The sequence below is a fragment of the Corvus moneduloides genome, chromosome 5 (genome assembly GCF_009650955.1).
Source record: "Corvus moneduloides isolate bCorMon1 chromosome 5, bCorMon1.pri, whole genome shotgun sequence".
In the NCBI taxonomy this organism is placed as follows: domain Eukaryota; kingdom Metazoa; phylum Chordata; class Aves; order Passeriformes; family Corvidae; genus Corvus; species Corvus moneduloides.
The window spans coordinates 70,218,515-70,231,679 of NC_045480.1; the positions used below are offsets into that span (position 1 = coordinate 70,218,515).

Below are 13,165 nucleotides of genomic sequence, written 5' to 3' on the forward strand. Positions count from 1 at the left end.
TTGCTCACTGTTGTCACACACTTCAACAGCGGGACTTCAAGTTGAATTGGAATAAATTCGGCTATTTTTAGAAGTGGGGTCAGGTTTCCATTTTGAATATTTTCCGATAAACAAAGCAGTGGGGATACAGAGCCCGGGCGATCCGCAGTATATCTTAGCGGGAGCTCGGGTTAGTAAGTCTTGCGGTTGGCTCCTCGGACGCGCCGTCTCCGCGGGCTCGCTCGCTCCTCTCTCCGCTGCGCTCCCGAGCCGCTCGCACCATCTGCTCACCGCTGCTGGTTTGCTTCTTTCCCGAGTCACTTAGCAGGGATGGATGCATTCTGAATGAGGTTTTGCTGCTGCTGCTCCTCTCTGCATGGGATGGGGCGGTAAGAAGAGAAATCCCCATTAATAATTGACTCGCCAAGAGCTAGAAAGCTTCAGGGGTCACCTGCTTGCTTGTGACCATCTGTCAGGCAGTCCCCTTTCTTCTGCTGCTGCTTCCTTAGGTTCATTTAACAGGAAGAAAAAAATGCCTTTAGAAATGTCTTTTAAATGTTAGTTTGTTTTTTGGGGTTTTTTTTTAAGGCTGTGAATAGGTGCAGGATGTATAGATGGAAGTAGTTAACCTTGATGCTCTCCAGAACACTAGTGCATGGTGTGGCACTGAAGGGCAGCTTGTTTGCCCAGGAAATAGGGTGTTAGCAGGTTTGAGAAGTAGCATTTTCCTAGTTCAGCCTGTCACACTTTCTTTGGAAACTGGATGTAGTATTGGACAAATAGGAATACTAATTAGTAGTAACCACTGTGTCAGATTTCTTTTACCCATGGGCAGGTTCGGTTAGACTTTTTTTTTTTTCATGCTGAGGCACAGTTTTGTGTTTGTACCATTCTGAAAAAGGCAGTAGTTCAGAAAACACAATTCAGTCGAGTCTCCGTGATGGCGATGCCTCTGCAGTTAGAGATGGGTTTGCAGGAAAACTGTTGACTTTTGAGTCCTTGCTTGGCAACAATTCTGTGATGTTTTTGAAATGATGGAAACATTGCAATTGTCTCAAAACTCTCTTCTCTGCTGTCTTGCATGGAATGTTTTTTAGTCCTTATTGTAGAAATAGAAAACTATATATAATAAGGAATACCTATTTTATGTGTAAGTTTGTATTTGAAAAGACAAATGACAAATTACTTGACTATGTGGGTTCAAAGATGATAGCATGTAGAGCTAAGTAGTTTGAAAGAACTGCTGTACTTTGTAAAGAGGTTTAATGCTTCACTTGGTAGTGTTATTTAGAGCTTGAAAAGAGAAAACTATAACATCTAATACCATGCTTTGTTTTAGCTGAATCTTTGTAGAGCAGCTAACACTGAACAAAGACTATGCTGTTAATGTTTTGCTACTTAGCATTATATTTACTCCCTGAAGTAAAGCAGTGTTCCTTGAGCTAGTTTCAACTCTCCTCTAATCAGAATTTACTGCTTCTCTTTTTTTTTTTTTGTTTTGTTTCATAATATACCAAAGTTCTCACAGATCCTGAAAGCAATAGACCAAGAAGTTAGTTAATTTAGTATCTTGCGGAGCACAGAGGCATATTCAGCTGCACGTTGTGAGGCACAATTGCTAATGGATAGTTTCTGTATCTGTTTCTCAAATATTTCTGCATAGGAATAGAAAAAGATCACCAGCTCCATCACTTATGACTGTATCATACCAGCCGTATTAATGATCATATTAATGAGCTTTGAGTTAGAACCTAATTTAACAATTTTATAATGAGTGTTGAATAGTTCATTTATTTTTTTCTCCAATTAATTAATTCCCTCAGTGTTTTATATGGTAGTTCTGTCAGTAATTTCCACACACAAAGAAGTTTTAGTTAGGTGTCTAAATAATACTTATAATATGTATGCTTTGTGTGGTGTTACACCTGCAGATTTTTTAAAGTATGGGGTTAGGGTCCTTATCTCATATAATTGAATAGTTGCCCCCGATCCAGTTTGCATAGGGCAGTTTGGTATCAGTATCTGTTGTCATGGTTTAAATAAAAATTGTATTTTCTGGCAAGGTGGCACTTTAAAACGTGTTTCTTTCTATTCACAATTTGTTCATAAAGTGACAACTGTTGAAGTCACTGTGTTCCCCAGTCTATGTTCTGGATTCTTGCAGAGAAGGGCTGCAGGTCTGCTTAACAGGTGTGCACCTGCATTCCTGTCTGCCCTACAATGTGTTGTACAAGATGAGCACATTCCAAGGGCTTACACCTCGTATTTTGATCTGCAATGCCTCGAGGTTGGTAGTGTCTGCAGGAAGGCCACATCCTGGCCTCTTTCCAGGCTGGGCTGGCTTTATGGATATTCTCTGATAACACTGCATTGATTGAACTCCACCTGTGCAGTGCGAGGCTACAATTCTACTTTAAATCCTTCCTCCTTTGAGTAGGTGAACAAACTGGGATCCCATGAGTAGGAAGGTATGGAATCACTTATTTATTACTTTATTTCATCCCAGGGAGACGAGTGCTATGTGGAGACAATATAAATAGCTGTTATCCATGAGGTGCTGTTCCAGGATGATCAAAGTGCAGCACAACAAATGGGAAGTGTGTCACCAGCACACTCGGGGACGAGATGAATTTGGTTCACTCAGTGAGACTGTACTGGCTGACAAAACTTCTGGCTGGAGTTTGGTACTGCACACCTAAGGGTCATGAGTTTTTAAATGCCAAGCTCTGACAAAATTTAAGCTTTTTTTTTTTCCCCAGCTCTTGTTGTTTTTCCCCTTCCAAAGTTTTCGAATTGTCTATCATATTCTGGCTTTCCAGAAGCAGAAACATTTTCAAGTAAGGCAATTCTTCTTTGTTTCTACAACTATAGTTGTTCTAACTAGATGCTATAAAGGTGTAGTCTGCAGGTTTTTGGGGGTTTTTTGGTCACATTTATGGCTAAATTCATTACCCTTTTTGTCTTCCTGAAGTTTTATCTTTTTATGTTCTTTTAAAAAAAAACAAGCCATGCATTGCCATGCTCAAACATCGCACTTACTTCAACCCACTATGGAATATTTCTGTATTTCTGACTTCCTGTTTGTCCCTACTTTTAAAAATACAGGAGTGATTCTCTCTTAGTGCTCTTTGCACTCAGAAGACTGCCAAAACAGCCAAGGTAAAATTTCTCCTCTCGATTAGAGGTAACTGCATTGTTACAGGCAGTTTTTGTCTGATTCCCTAAAAGTATGGTGTGACGAAAACAAATTATTGACCCAAATCTTGTATGCCTTTCAGTGGAAATAAGATTATTTTGTTATAAGTACATCTTGGCTTATTAGCAGGTTTGAGAAATATTTACAAATGAATTTAGGTGGGGTTGTATTTGGAAAAATAAATGTCCTTAACAGCATGGTATTTCACAGTGCTTCACTGAGGATTCCAGAACTGATGTTTACTGGGAAACTGTGCTAAAATTCAGATATCGCATTACTTGAATTTATCAATTACATTCATTACTTTCAAAAAACTCAAGCACAGTTGTTTGGGGTTTTTTTTTTTTCTTCTTGATGGCTGGTGGACAATCAATCTGTAATGTGCTGCCTGCGGTACTACATTACTCAGGACATTTGCCTTCCAGTCTCTGTCTAGAGGACTTTTAAAAACGTTGTTCAGTTTGAGCCAGCTATCTGAAGTGTCGTAATGTTACGTGTCATATGCATTCTGTGCATTGGGAATGCATGTGTGCTTAAATTTTTGTAATTGAATGAAAATTCTGATTTTCAAAGAGCTGTTGGAGGTTTTCTGCACTGAAATGTGCTGTGGCCTATGTTTTTCTTTAAAAGGTATTGCATACAAAAAACGTAATAATCCTAAAAATGCACAGGTATGAGCCATATGCACTCCTAACATGACCTTGGTAAGTGGACAGTGGGCTTTGAACTTCCATGATTGATTCAACAGCTTTCTACTGGGGGCATAGAATCCTGTGCTGATGGTTGGCATATGCTGAAAGGGTGCTTGCTTTTCTAAGTTACCCAGCGTGAAGCATTTACAAGAGGGCTGCAAACCCACTGATTCTTGGGACCATGGCTTGAAAACCACAGGAAGCAGTGGTGTCAATGCAGGGGATCAGAGTATTTTCTCCCACCTACTTGGTTTTATTGGATGTTTACTGAGCTTTTCTGAGAACTGAGTACAGGAAAAAAAAAAATCAATTTCTGTGAAATCTTGGAAAGTTTTCTTGTTGGTGTAATGATGTTCATAGTTATGCCACTTATAAATAATGTATCCATATCCTCCCTTATGCCTTTCTTGATAACAGCAAAGTTTTAAGATCATCCCAAAATGTTTTTAACTACTGATGCAAAAAGCATTCAGGAAGGTAAGGAATGTTACCCGTATTCATCAAGTTGTAAACGTGATTGAGTACTTCTGGCATTTGTTGTTGGAAATGAAGTGAGGTGTGTGCTGGAGTATTTTGGAAACAATCTCTTAAACAGCAATTACTGTAGACTGAAGAAATTGTCATTTGAGAAACGATAAGAAACCACTTACTAGCAATTTACATCTTAAATTCCCCCAAAGCTCTAAACTGAACTTCTACACAGAATTTTTGGTGTGAAGATGAACTAGTTAGCAGAAACTGAGAGGCTACAAGGAGAATGTGCTTTTACTCAGTTCTGCTTGCCCTAGGTGATAAAGAAACAAACAGGTTTGCACAATACATTAATTAAAATACACTGGTAAACCTTAGAGGATGGGTAGAAAGTAAGATGGAGTGAAGTACTCTGACAGTTAACATCCCTTTTTGCCTCCTTCTGTTTCAGGGTAACTACTACCATATAACAGTATAGTTTTGATAATGCCAATAGGCATTGAAATCTCATTTCCATCGTTGGGTGGTTTTTTGGCTGTAACTGGGCAGATTTTAGAGGACAGGGTCAAATTTCTGGCAACTGGGGAGAAAAGTGGAGCTGAGGCATATATTGCCACTGCAGAAGACTCAAGAAAGTTCAATATTTCTTTGATTTCTAAATTGTAGAGGTTCATGCAGGTTCTGTGTTAGGTATCTGCTGCAGAATCCTCTTGTGAGGAGGATTTAGGCAATACATTCTTGACTTGAACTAATATGCTACCACCTATTATCATTTTCCCCATTAAAGCGTTTTGGTTTTGTCGTGGAAAAAATACATTTAATAAAACCACAGTATAGAAGCATTTATCTTCCTTGCTGGCAAAGAAACATACATAAATTTACATGGAATACTTTCTCATTTATATGATTTACTTGAAGAAAACTATATTAAAAAAAAAGGTTTTAAATACAAAAGGAGCTATTTGTGAAGTGCCAGAAAAGAAGCCCATCTCAAATAGCCCTCGTGGATAACACAATGGTTGTGATTTCACATTGGGTCTGGCACTGAAAATATAGCCACAAAATCTATTTGCTTAGTAAAGGATATATCTTTTCCCACTTATTTGTGCATTATGGAGCGCTCACCCCAGCAGAGAGAGCCGTCCCAGAGCCTCTGCACCACTTAAGTCATACTTAACCCCTGGTTTAGGAATTTAAGGGGAATTGAAGTTGTGCCGAAAGCTTAGGTGAGGTCTCCAAGCAGGTGTGACCTTACCTCGTAATCCATCTTTCACTAAAAGTATTGATATTGCTTTCCACAACAAAATCATTTGGTACCTACTTATTTTTAATTTTTTTTTTTTTTTTTTTTTTTTTTTTTTTTTTTTTTGAGTTTGGAGCAAGAAGCAAACATATAGAGGAGAAATAAAGGTCATGTTTTAGAATTTGAACTTTAATCCCTGAGGATTTATTCTGTCTTTCTTTATAGTGCAAATAGAAAGTCTCTTCTGTGGAGGAAAGGATTCTTGTAAAAAGTGAAGCTTGCATTTAGGTTATGAAAGAAAACTTGAGAATAGCCAAGAATAGCCTGTCAGTGTTAGTTTTCCAATTTGAGTACTTTTGCTACAAATAATAAAGCAACCTCTGCCCTCTATTAAAAAGAGCATTTAGACAAGATTAAAATTTCATCATTCTAAAAAGTTATTTCTGTCTCTCATGAGCATAGTTTGAATCAAGAATTCATGTTCTAAATTAAGAACTGTATTCAAACAGAAGTCATTTGTACCACTTGAAATGTTTAAAGCTAAATGTATGCTAATATATTTGACCAAGTTGGGCTAAAAAACTGGCAGTGTCATACTTCATATTCCAGAACTGCTTGCCTACCACTGTGAGAAATGGCATCTCCACTAACTATAATTGGGAAGGGTTTAAGAAAAAACAACTATTGTTTTTGTAAATCTCCTCTTTTAGTCAGTTTGAAAACACTTCTGTCAGTTTACTGTTTCCATCTAGTGAGGCCTTATACAATTTATTTAAATATTTTCACTGCTAGGAAAGAGACAAAACCACTTAGAATGTGACTGTGAAATAGGACTTGCTAGAAAGAAAATGGGAAGGCAAGTGTAATATCCAAATGGCTTTGCATTTCAAACTCATTTGCTAAAACATAATAGTTTTAGAGTTTTTGCTAATGCTTCAAATGATTTCCATGTCTAAATTATGTCAAGATGCTGGAGAGAAATTCGAAGACATCTAGTGGTTATTTTATGGAAGGCAATTGAGAAACTAGTTACGAAGTTCAGCTTGAAATATTGTTGATTTCAACACTGGCAGGGTTAGGCCACAGGAATTCAGACACTTGAAAGCTGGCATTTTCTAGCTGGCAAGTTTGTAATCCCTCTCTTAAAGTGTGTTATCAGTAACTGTTGGTTTGAATGAAAAATTAGCAGAACAGACCATGCAACTACTAAAACATTACGCATTGTATATATGAATGGTTTGTGAGCAACAGAGAAAATGGGGAATTATTTGCTGTTTCACTGGAAGCTTCTTATCGCTGTGTTCTGTTACAGAACTGCAAGTGTTATGCATTCTTTGTGCAAGATAAGTAACATACAGTTTTTACTGTCACTGTTGCATCTCAGTGTTACCTTTGCATTCTGTTTTTTGCATATTTTCTCCAAAGGTGCCAAGCAGTTGTGCTGAATGGTCACATTGGTGTGTTCTTCCATAGGCATCGTGGTTATATATGTCTAAACAAGACAATCACAATCTGGCTGTTAATATTTAAACATCTTCACTGGGTTGGGGTTCTTTTTGAGAAGTCTGCTGTGTACTTTGAAGATAATCACAGTGAAGCAAAGATGGGTACAATAAATTATTTAATATTCCCAGTGTATGAGTAGAATAGTGATTAGTGTTGTCAGTGTGATTTGATGCATATGGCACAGGAAATACAGAAAGGTTCTCTTCAGCTCTGCTTGTGCCCTCCTGCATGACCTGGCTCAAGACATGTTGCCTGTGTTTTCTCAACCATCTTTCATCATGATTTTCTATTTTTATTGCCTATAAATACTGAAAACTTCATGCTCTAGGGACAGGTCTACCTTCTGTGCAGCATTTAACAAGTTGGGGCCAAAGGAGTCTTTCTTAATTCCCCTGAAGCGCACAAGGTCTTGTGAACTGCAGATTATGTGTGCTTGTATATAAGCAGTGATAGAGGGAAGAACCATGCCATTTTTTTTTCTTCAATGTTTTGCCTGCCATTGCATTTTTATCCTCTTCTTAGCACTATCTCTTCAAGATTTCTCTCCCATTTTGTCGTCTGCTGATGAAGTCACCAGCCAAATTCAGCTGTCACTGCTGTCATGTTTTATAGAGGAAAGATCGGATTTGGCTGATAGAAAGGACTAAAAAATGGTTACTTCACATTCTACTATTCCTGTTCATGAACTCTGGGATAAATTACAGCTTTCTTGAGTGAAGGTTCATATTAAAGGATCATATTGCAGTAAAGGAGGCATGCAGGTCATGAGGAATGGATGCTGTAACTCCTCAACATGCAGTGATTGCCACAGTGGGATAGAGACACTGCGTCAAGTTTAACTGTCTGCATGGATCACTATGGATCCGTATCTGCTCCTGCAACTTCTAAACTACAGCCAGGTCTTGTCCTTACAGTCAGCTCTTGACAATGCCAATGCTTCCTGAATACTGTTCACATGAATAGTCACAAGTGTTTGTTTCTTCCTGCAGTCCTTTCAAAATGACATCTTAATTGTACATGGCACTCATTGCTAATTTCCAGGAACCTCACTTGTGGCTCAGGACATGTCTGGTGTCAGATATCTGCTGAGCTAATTCTGTGCTATGAGACTACTTGTGTTGGTCATAATACCCTTCTTGTCATGCATTGTTAAATAGGACTGAGTGTCAACAAGCAAATTAATGTCAAGACACTGAGAGATTTTAAATAGAGTTAGAATACGTCAGCTCATGCGAAATGCCGGTTCTTTCACCCGTGTGTGTAACTGGGTGAGTAAAAGGAGCTAAATAGTTTCCTTGTTGGAAGAGGCATTTGGTAAAGGTCACTGAACACTGTTCTTTTTCCAGTTGAATTTGAATGGCTTTCCTGTTGCTCAAAGTAAAATGCTTAAATGGTTTGAAGTTGAAAACGATGCTTTAACCAGTTTAGTTAAGAGTTTGTTGTTAATCTAAAGAGCTTTCTGAGAATCACACACTATGTTGGCAAGTTACTGAACCATCATCCAAGAGACATTAAAGGACAAGAATATCTTACTCATAATTATGCAGCTCCACGTATAGTTCTGTTCTGTTCAATGTTTAAGAGCTTCATAAAGAGTGCAGATACCCAACAAGTAGTCAGTTCTTGTTAAACTTAATTCCTTTCATGTGAAAGGTTTTTCAGCTATGGTCCACATCCCTCAATAACCTTCATAAGAAATGTATGCTTATTTTATGCAGTAAAAAAGCAAGAGGGTAAAAAATTAATAATCTCACGGCCACCTGTTTGAGAACAGGTATTAGAATTCAGAGTACATTGTTCTTACTGATTGCTACTCCTACACCATTAAGGCCTGGGGAAATCATAGAACAACACTGCAGAATAAATAAAATGACAGGTTTCAACTGATCAAATTTCTGCTTTAGCTTTTGCTTTATGCATGAAGGGTACAGGATTATTTCTCTGCCTTGCATCTTGTATCAACACATCCATGTATGAAAATTCAGTGTAAATCAGGAGAAGGGAAAATGATAGCTTTTTATATTCTCCTTTCCTCAGGAGTAAGTAAGCAGTGAATCAGATTGCTCTGCAAATTGCTGTTGCCCAACAACAGTACAGGCTCATGCCTGTGCATTTTCAATTACATGGCTTCTGGGCCTCATCATTTGTTGGAGAACGCCCTCCATCTGGTACTATGTTATTACTGTGACTTTTCGATCTTACCTTCCATTAATGCCAGTCCTCAGTGCTCAGAAATCAAGTCAGCACACACATGAATCTGGGTCAAGCCACCAATCTTCTTTAAAACTATCAATTATTCTATACCTACCTTCTTGTGTCTGAGGTTTAAAGGCATCCAGCTGGCATTTTCAGGTTCTTTTCTGCAGCCTTAGTTCTAGACGGTAGTTTTGTTTTGGAGAAGCTAAAATTTCCACATAATTTTTTATTTTGAGGAGATCAGAGTAAAACAAAAAGGAGCCCTATATAACACATGTGCTGACAAGAGTTACCAGCACTGATTTTAGAGATTGTACTGTATTTACGTACAGATTTTTGTATCTTTAGCTTTTTAATTTTCTTCAGGATATTTTTGGTCATTTTAATCAAAAATTTTTACTCTTTCTCATTCAGTTAAATAAATGAAAATTCCAAGTGCTACCAAGTGCTAGCTTCTTATTTTGACTCTCACTGAAACAGCTTTTGCAAGTGTGACACTGTCCTATGCAAAGCATATTATGCATTGCACTAATAAATGGTCACAGTCTCCACATGTAATGTTTATCCTGTTTAAGTACTGTAAAGTAATATTGTTAAAGTCAAATTTCTAATAATAAGTTAATTGTTCTTTGCTTCAGTGTAAGAAACACTTGGCTAAAGTAACTCCACAAAAAATTGGCATCACTGCTTTAATAAAGAACAATCATTGGTAGTTTTTAATAATTCAACTTTTTATAGTATGTTTGCCTACAGTTGAGGTCTCCACAGGATATGTGATTGAAAAAACTCTTTCAAACTTTCCTAACAGAAGTCAAATAAGTTTGCTTTTGTGAATGGCTTGCTATTAAAAATAATATTGTTGGACTTTAGATTTTAATTGATCACTTTGCTTTGAATTAATGGTTAATTGTGCTTGCAGTATTGCATCCTACAACAAAGATAAATTGTGCTGTAAGGAAAATAAGATTGTTGTACAGTGCTTTTCATATGTAACGTACACCAATGCGTGTAACTGATCAGTGGCTGAGTAACCTGACTCAGTTCCATGGTTTCATTCAGCTTCACTCTCAGAATTCCTGTGGTCTGCTGAAAAAATAAAAAATATCCCAAATTTAAAACATGACCACCATGAAAGGTTTCCAAAAGATCAGACTTGTTAATAGGATTTTTGCTGTTCCTAGGCTCGTATGTTATGTAATACAGCAAAAACCCATTTCTTCTGAGAGTAGGGCATGTGCTGTGAGGAGTCATCAGCGCTGAGCAAGTGAAACGAAAAGCCCTGTGTATAAAAAAATCCAACCAAATAAAATACAAAAAGAAACCCGAACAAAAACCCCTCCAATTTTGAACAAGAAAATATTATAGTGATAAAAAAAGTATATTAATGTTATGACAATATACTGTATTTAGTGAGGACATTATTAGGGCTGGCTTCCTCATACTAAGTTAATTTGAGAAACACGGTTAAATACTAGAGATGCATGGTATTTTTTAATTGGTGATGAACTCTTAAAAATACAATTTTAGGGTTATTCAGTATTTGGGGTTGAGTTAGACAATGAGCGTCATCTGCAAGGAAAGGAAATAGGGGAGATGCATGAAAACAGTCTGTTCTTTCACTATTTTGAAGGGGGTTGAATTGGAAATATTCACGTTTCCTTGACAGTTTTTAAACAAAACTTTTATGCTTTGAGTCCAACCAGCATTTTTTATTAACTTGGAGGGCAGGGGAAGCTTACTTAAAAACAGTATATTGGCAACAGAAAAATAGGAAGGGCTTCAGGTGATTGACAGAGAGAATTAAAGTTCAAAATTATCTTTTTAGAGGTTAGGAACAGAAAGTTTTGTCTTCATATGAATATATATATGTGTCTTGTACAGAAATGGAATGGGAAGGACTGGAACTTTTCAGTCGCAAAATTATGGTGTAAACTTCTGATCTGCATTCTGAAAGCCACAGTGTAAGTGGTCCTCCTCTGCTCTATTCATAATTTCCTCTAGGCAAAAATAGCTTCTTTTTTATGGGGCAGAAAATGTTAGTGCTTAATCTGGGCTAAGTGCTGCGTAAAATTGGAGAATATTGATACAGAAGAGCCTAAAGGTGCTTCAACGTCCTCTGTGTGAAAAGGTTTAGTTATCCTCTTCACAGTGTCAGCTTCCATTGTGCGTTAGAGGATTTTCAGTTCGCATCATTCACTGTATTTTTGGTTTTGTTTTACAGAGAAATGGTTAATGCATGGTTTGCTGAGAGAGTTCACACCATCCCAGTCTGCAAGGAGGGAACCAAGTCCCAGAGTGAAGCCTGTGCCTGTCACCAGCCTGCTTGTGCTGAGACCACCAACTCTGGGACACCAGCGAGGAAAATCTCTGCTTCTGAATTTGACAGACCCTTAAGGCCTATTTTTGTCAAGGACTCGGTAGGAGCAGTGAGCTTCCTCTCTGGCTCTGACAAGAAGGAACAGATGCCTCTGCAATCTCCAAGGATTGAGACCAGTGCAGGGGATCAGTGTTCAAGACTATTAGAACTTGTCAAAGATATTTCTAGTCACTTAGATGTCACAGCGCTTTGCCATAAGATCTTCCTACACATCCACGAGCTGATCGCAGCCGATCGCTATTCCCTGTTCCTGGTATGTGAGGACAGCTCGAATGAGAAGTTTCTCATGAGCAGGCTGTTTGACGTGGCAGAAGGATCCACCCTGGAAGAAGCTTCCAACAACTGCATTCGCCTGGAGTGGAACAAGGGCATTGTGGGTCACGTGGCAGCCATAGGGCAGCCTCTCAACATCAAGAATGCCTATGAGGTAAGCCAAGGAAATTTGTCTTCAGCAATTCTTGAAAAAAGAAGAAGCCACATTAGCAGCTGCTGGAATGTTGTCATTTTAGTCCCTGTATTTGGAGCCATATTGACTTAAAGTGGTCAAGATGCAAACCTGACACCATGGTTTTGGTTATAATATACGTACTACAGACACATGTGCATACAGAAACATGAAGCAAGGACTAAAAAAATCAGAGTTCTATTGAGGTGATTATTCAGAGTTCAATATTGAGGTGAATAAATGAAACAAGCAATCTGATAAAAGCAAAACCACTAACCACATTCATGAAACAGTGTTCCTCTGTGGGCCCATCTCTCTCAGTTTATTTCTGTAATTTCTTGATAAAAGTTAAACTGGGGATGGTTAATCCATCAGTATTTTATTATAATGATGGTCTAGGCTCAAAAAAAAGGCTTCTCCTAGGGTTTGGGTTCTTTGTTCTTTATAGCAGTTGTCTTCTACTGGCACTCATGTTCCACACAAACGCTTTTTTGTTGTTAATACACCAATAGTAATGACTTTATGTAATTCTTGGCTAGCAATGGAACCTTTGTTATCCTGGGTAACAGTCAAATCAAATATTAAACTTCTCTTAATCTATAAGCCAAGGAAGAAAAAGAACTGGTCTTTAGGCTAGTAGTCTAATAACTGTATTTTTTCTTGTCTCAGGATCCAAGATTCAATGCAGAAGTTGACCAGATCACAGGGTATAAGACTCAGAGCATTCTCTGTATGCCAATAAAGAATCACAGGGAAGAGGTAAGTTGCAATCTTGGGCTTACTTCATGGAATACTATTTCCAGTCATGCTGATGCTTTGAACTTTCCTTAGCTGGCAGTCATCATCTTCCAGTATAAAACCATCCTTTCTTTTTTTTTTTAAAAGACTGCTTACGTTTGTTTAGACTGTAATTTTATCTTATCTAGTTCAGTAATATAAGCCAAAGGGAACTGTCAGAAAGAGTTTAATCCCAGATGCAGCAGTAGAATATATGTATTTAACTCTAGAAGTGCTGTTTCTGCTTCCTGTACTCAAGTATCTGTCAGCATTAAAGTTCTCT

The 13,165-nt window shown here is 37.9% G+C and overlaps 1 protein-coding gene and 1 long non-coding RNA gene across 11 annotated transcripts in view; one reads left to right on the plus strand and one right to left on the minus strand.

Moving 5' to 3' along the window:
* The window catches only part of LOC116443743, a 116,174-nt gene that overhangs the window by 57,320 nt on the left and 45,689 nt on the right, over positions 1–13,165 (minus strand). Inside the window, exons 4-5 of one of the 2 annotated variants that reach the window (XR_004240044.1) lie at positions 10,316–10,369; positions 47–351 (exon numbers count right to left, since the gene is read on the minus strand). This is a non-coding gene — a long non-coding RNA (uncharacterized LOC116443743). Of the gene's footprint in view, positions 1–46; positions 352–10,315; positions 10,370–13,165 lie in introns of those variants that run through there. The other variant, XR_004240043.1, reaches the window with a different exon arrangement.
* Positions 1–13,165, plus strand: part of PDE5A (phosphodiesterase 5A) — a 107,241-nt gene that overhangs the window by 56,399 nt on the left and 37,677 nt on the right. For 8 of the 9 annotated variants that reach the window (XM_032108212.1, XM_032108213.1, XM_032108216.1 and 5 more), the window contains 2 exons: positions 11,505–12,087; positions 12,775–12,864. In XM_032108212.1, the coding sequence (XP_031964103.1) occupies positions 11,505–12,087; positions 12,775–12,864 (673 nt within the window). Of the gene's footprint in view, positions 1–230; positions 369–11,504; positions 12,088–12,774; positions 12,865–13,165 lie in introns of those variants that run through there. The other variant, XM_032108218.1, reaches the window with a different exon arrangement.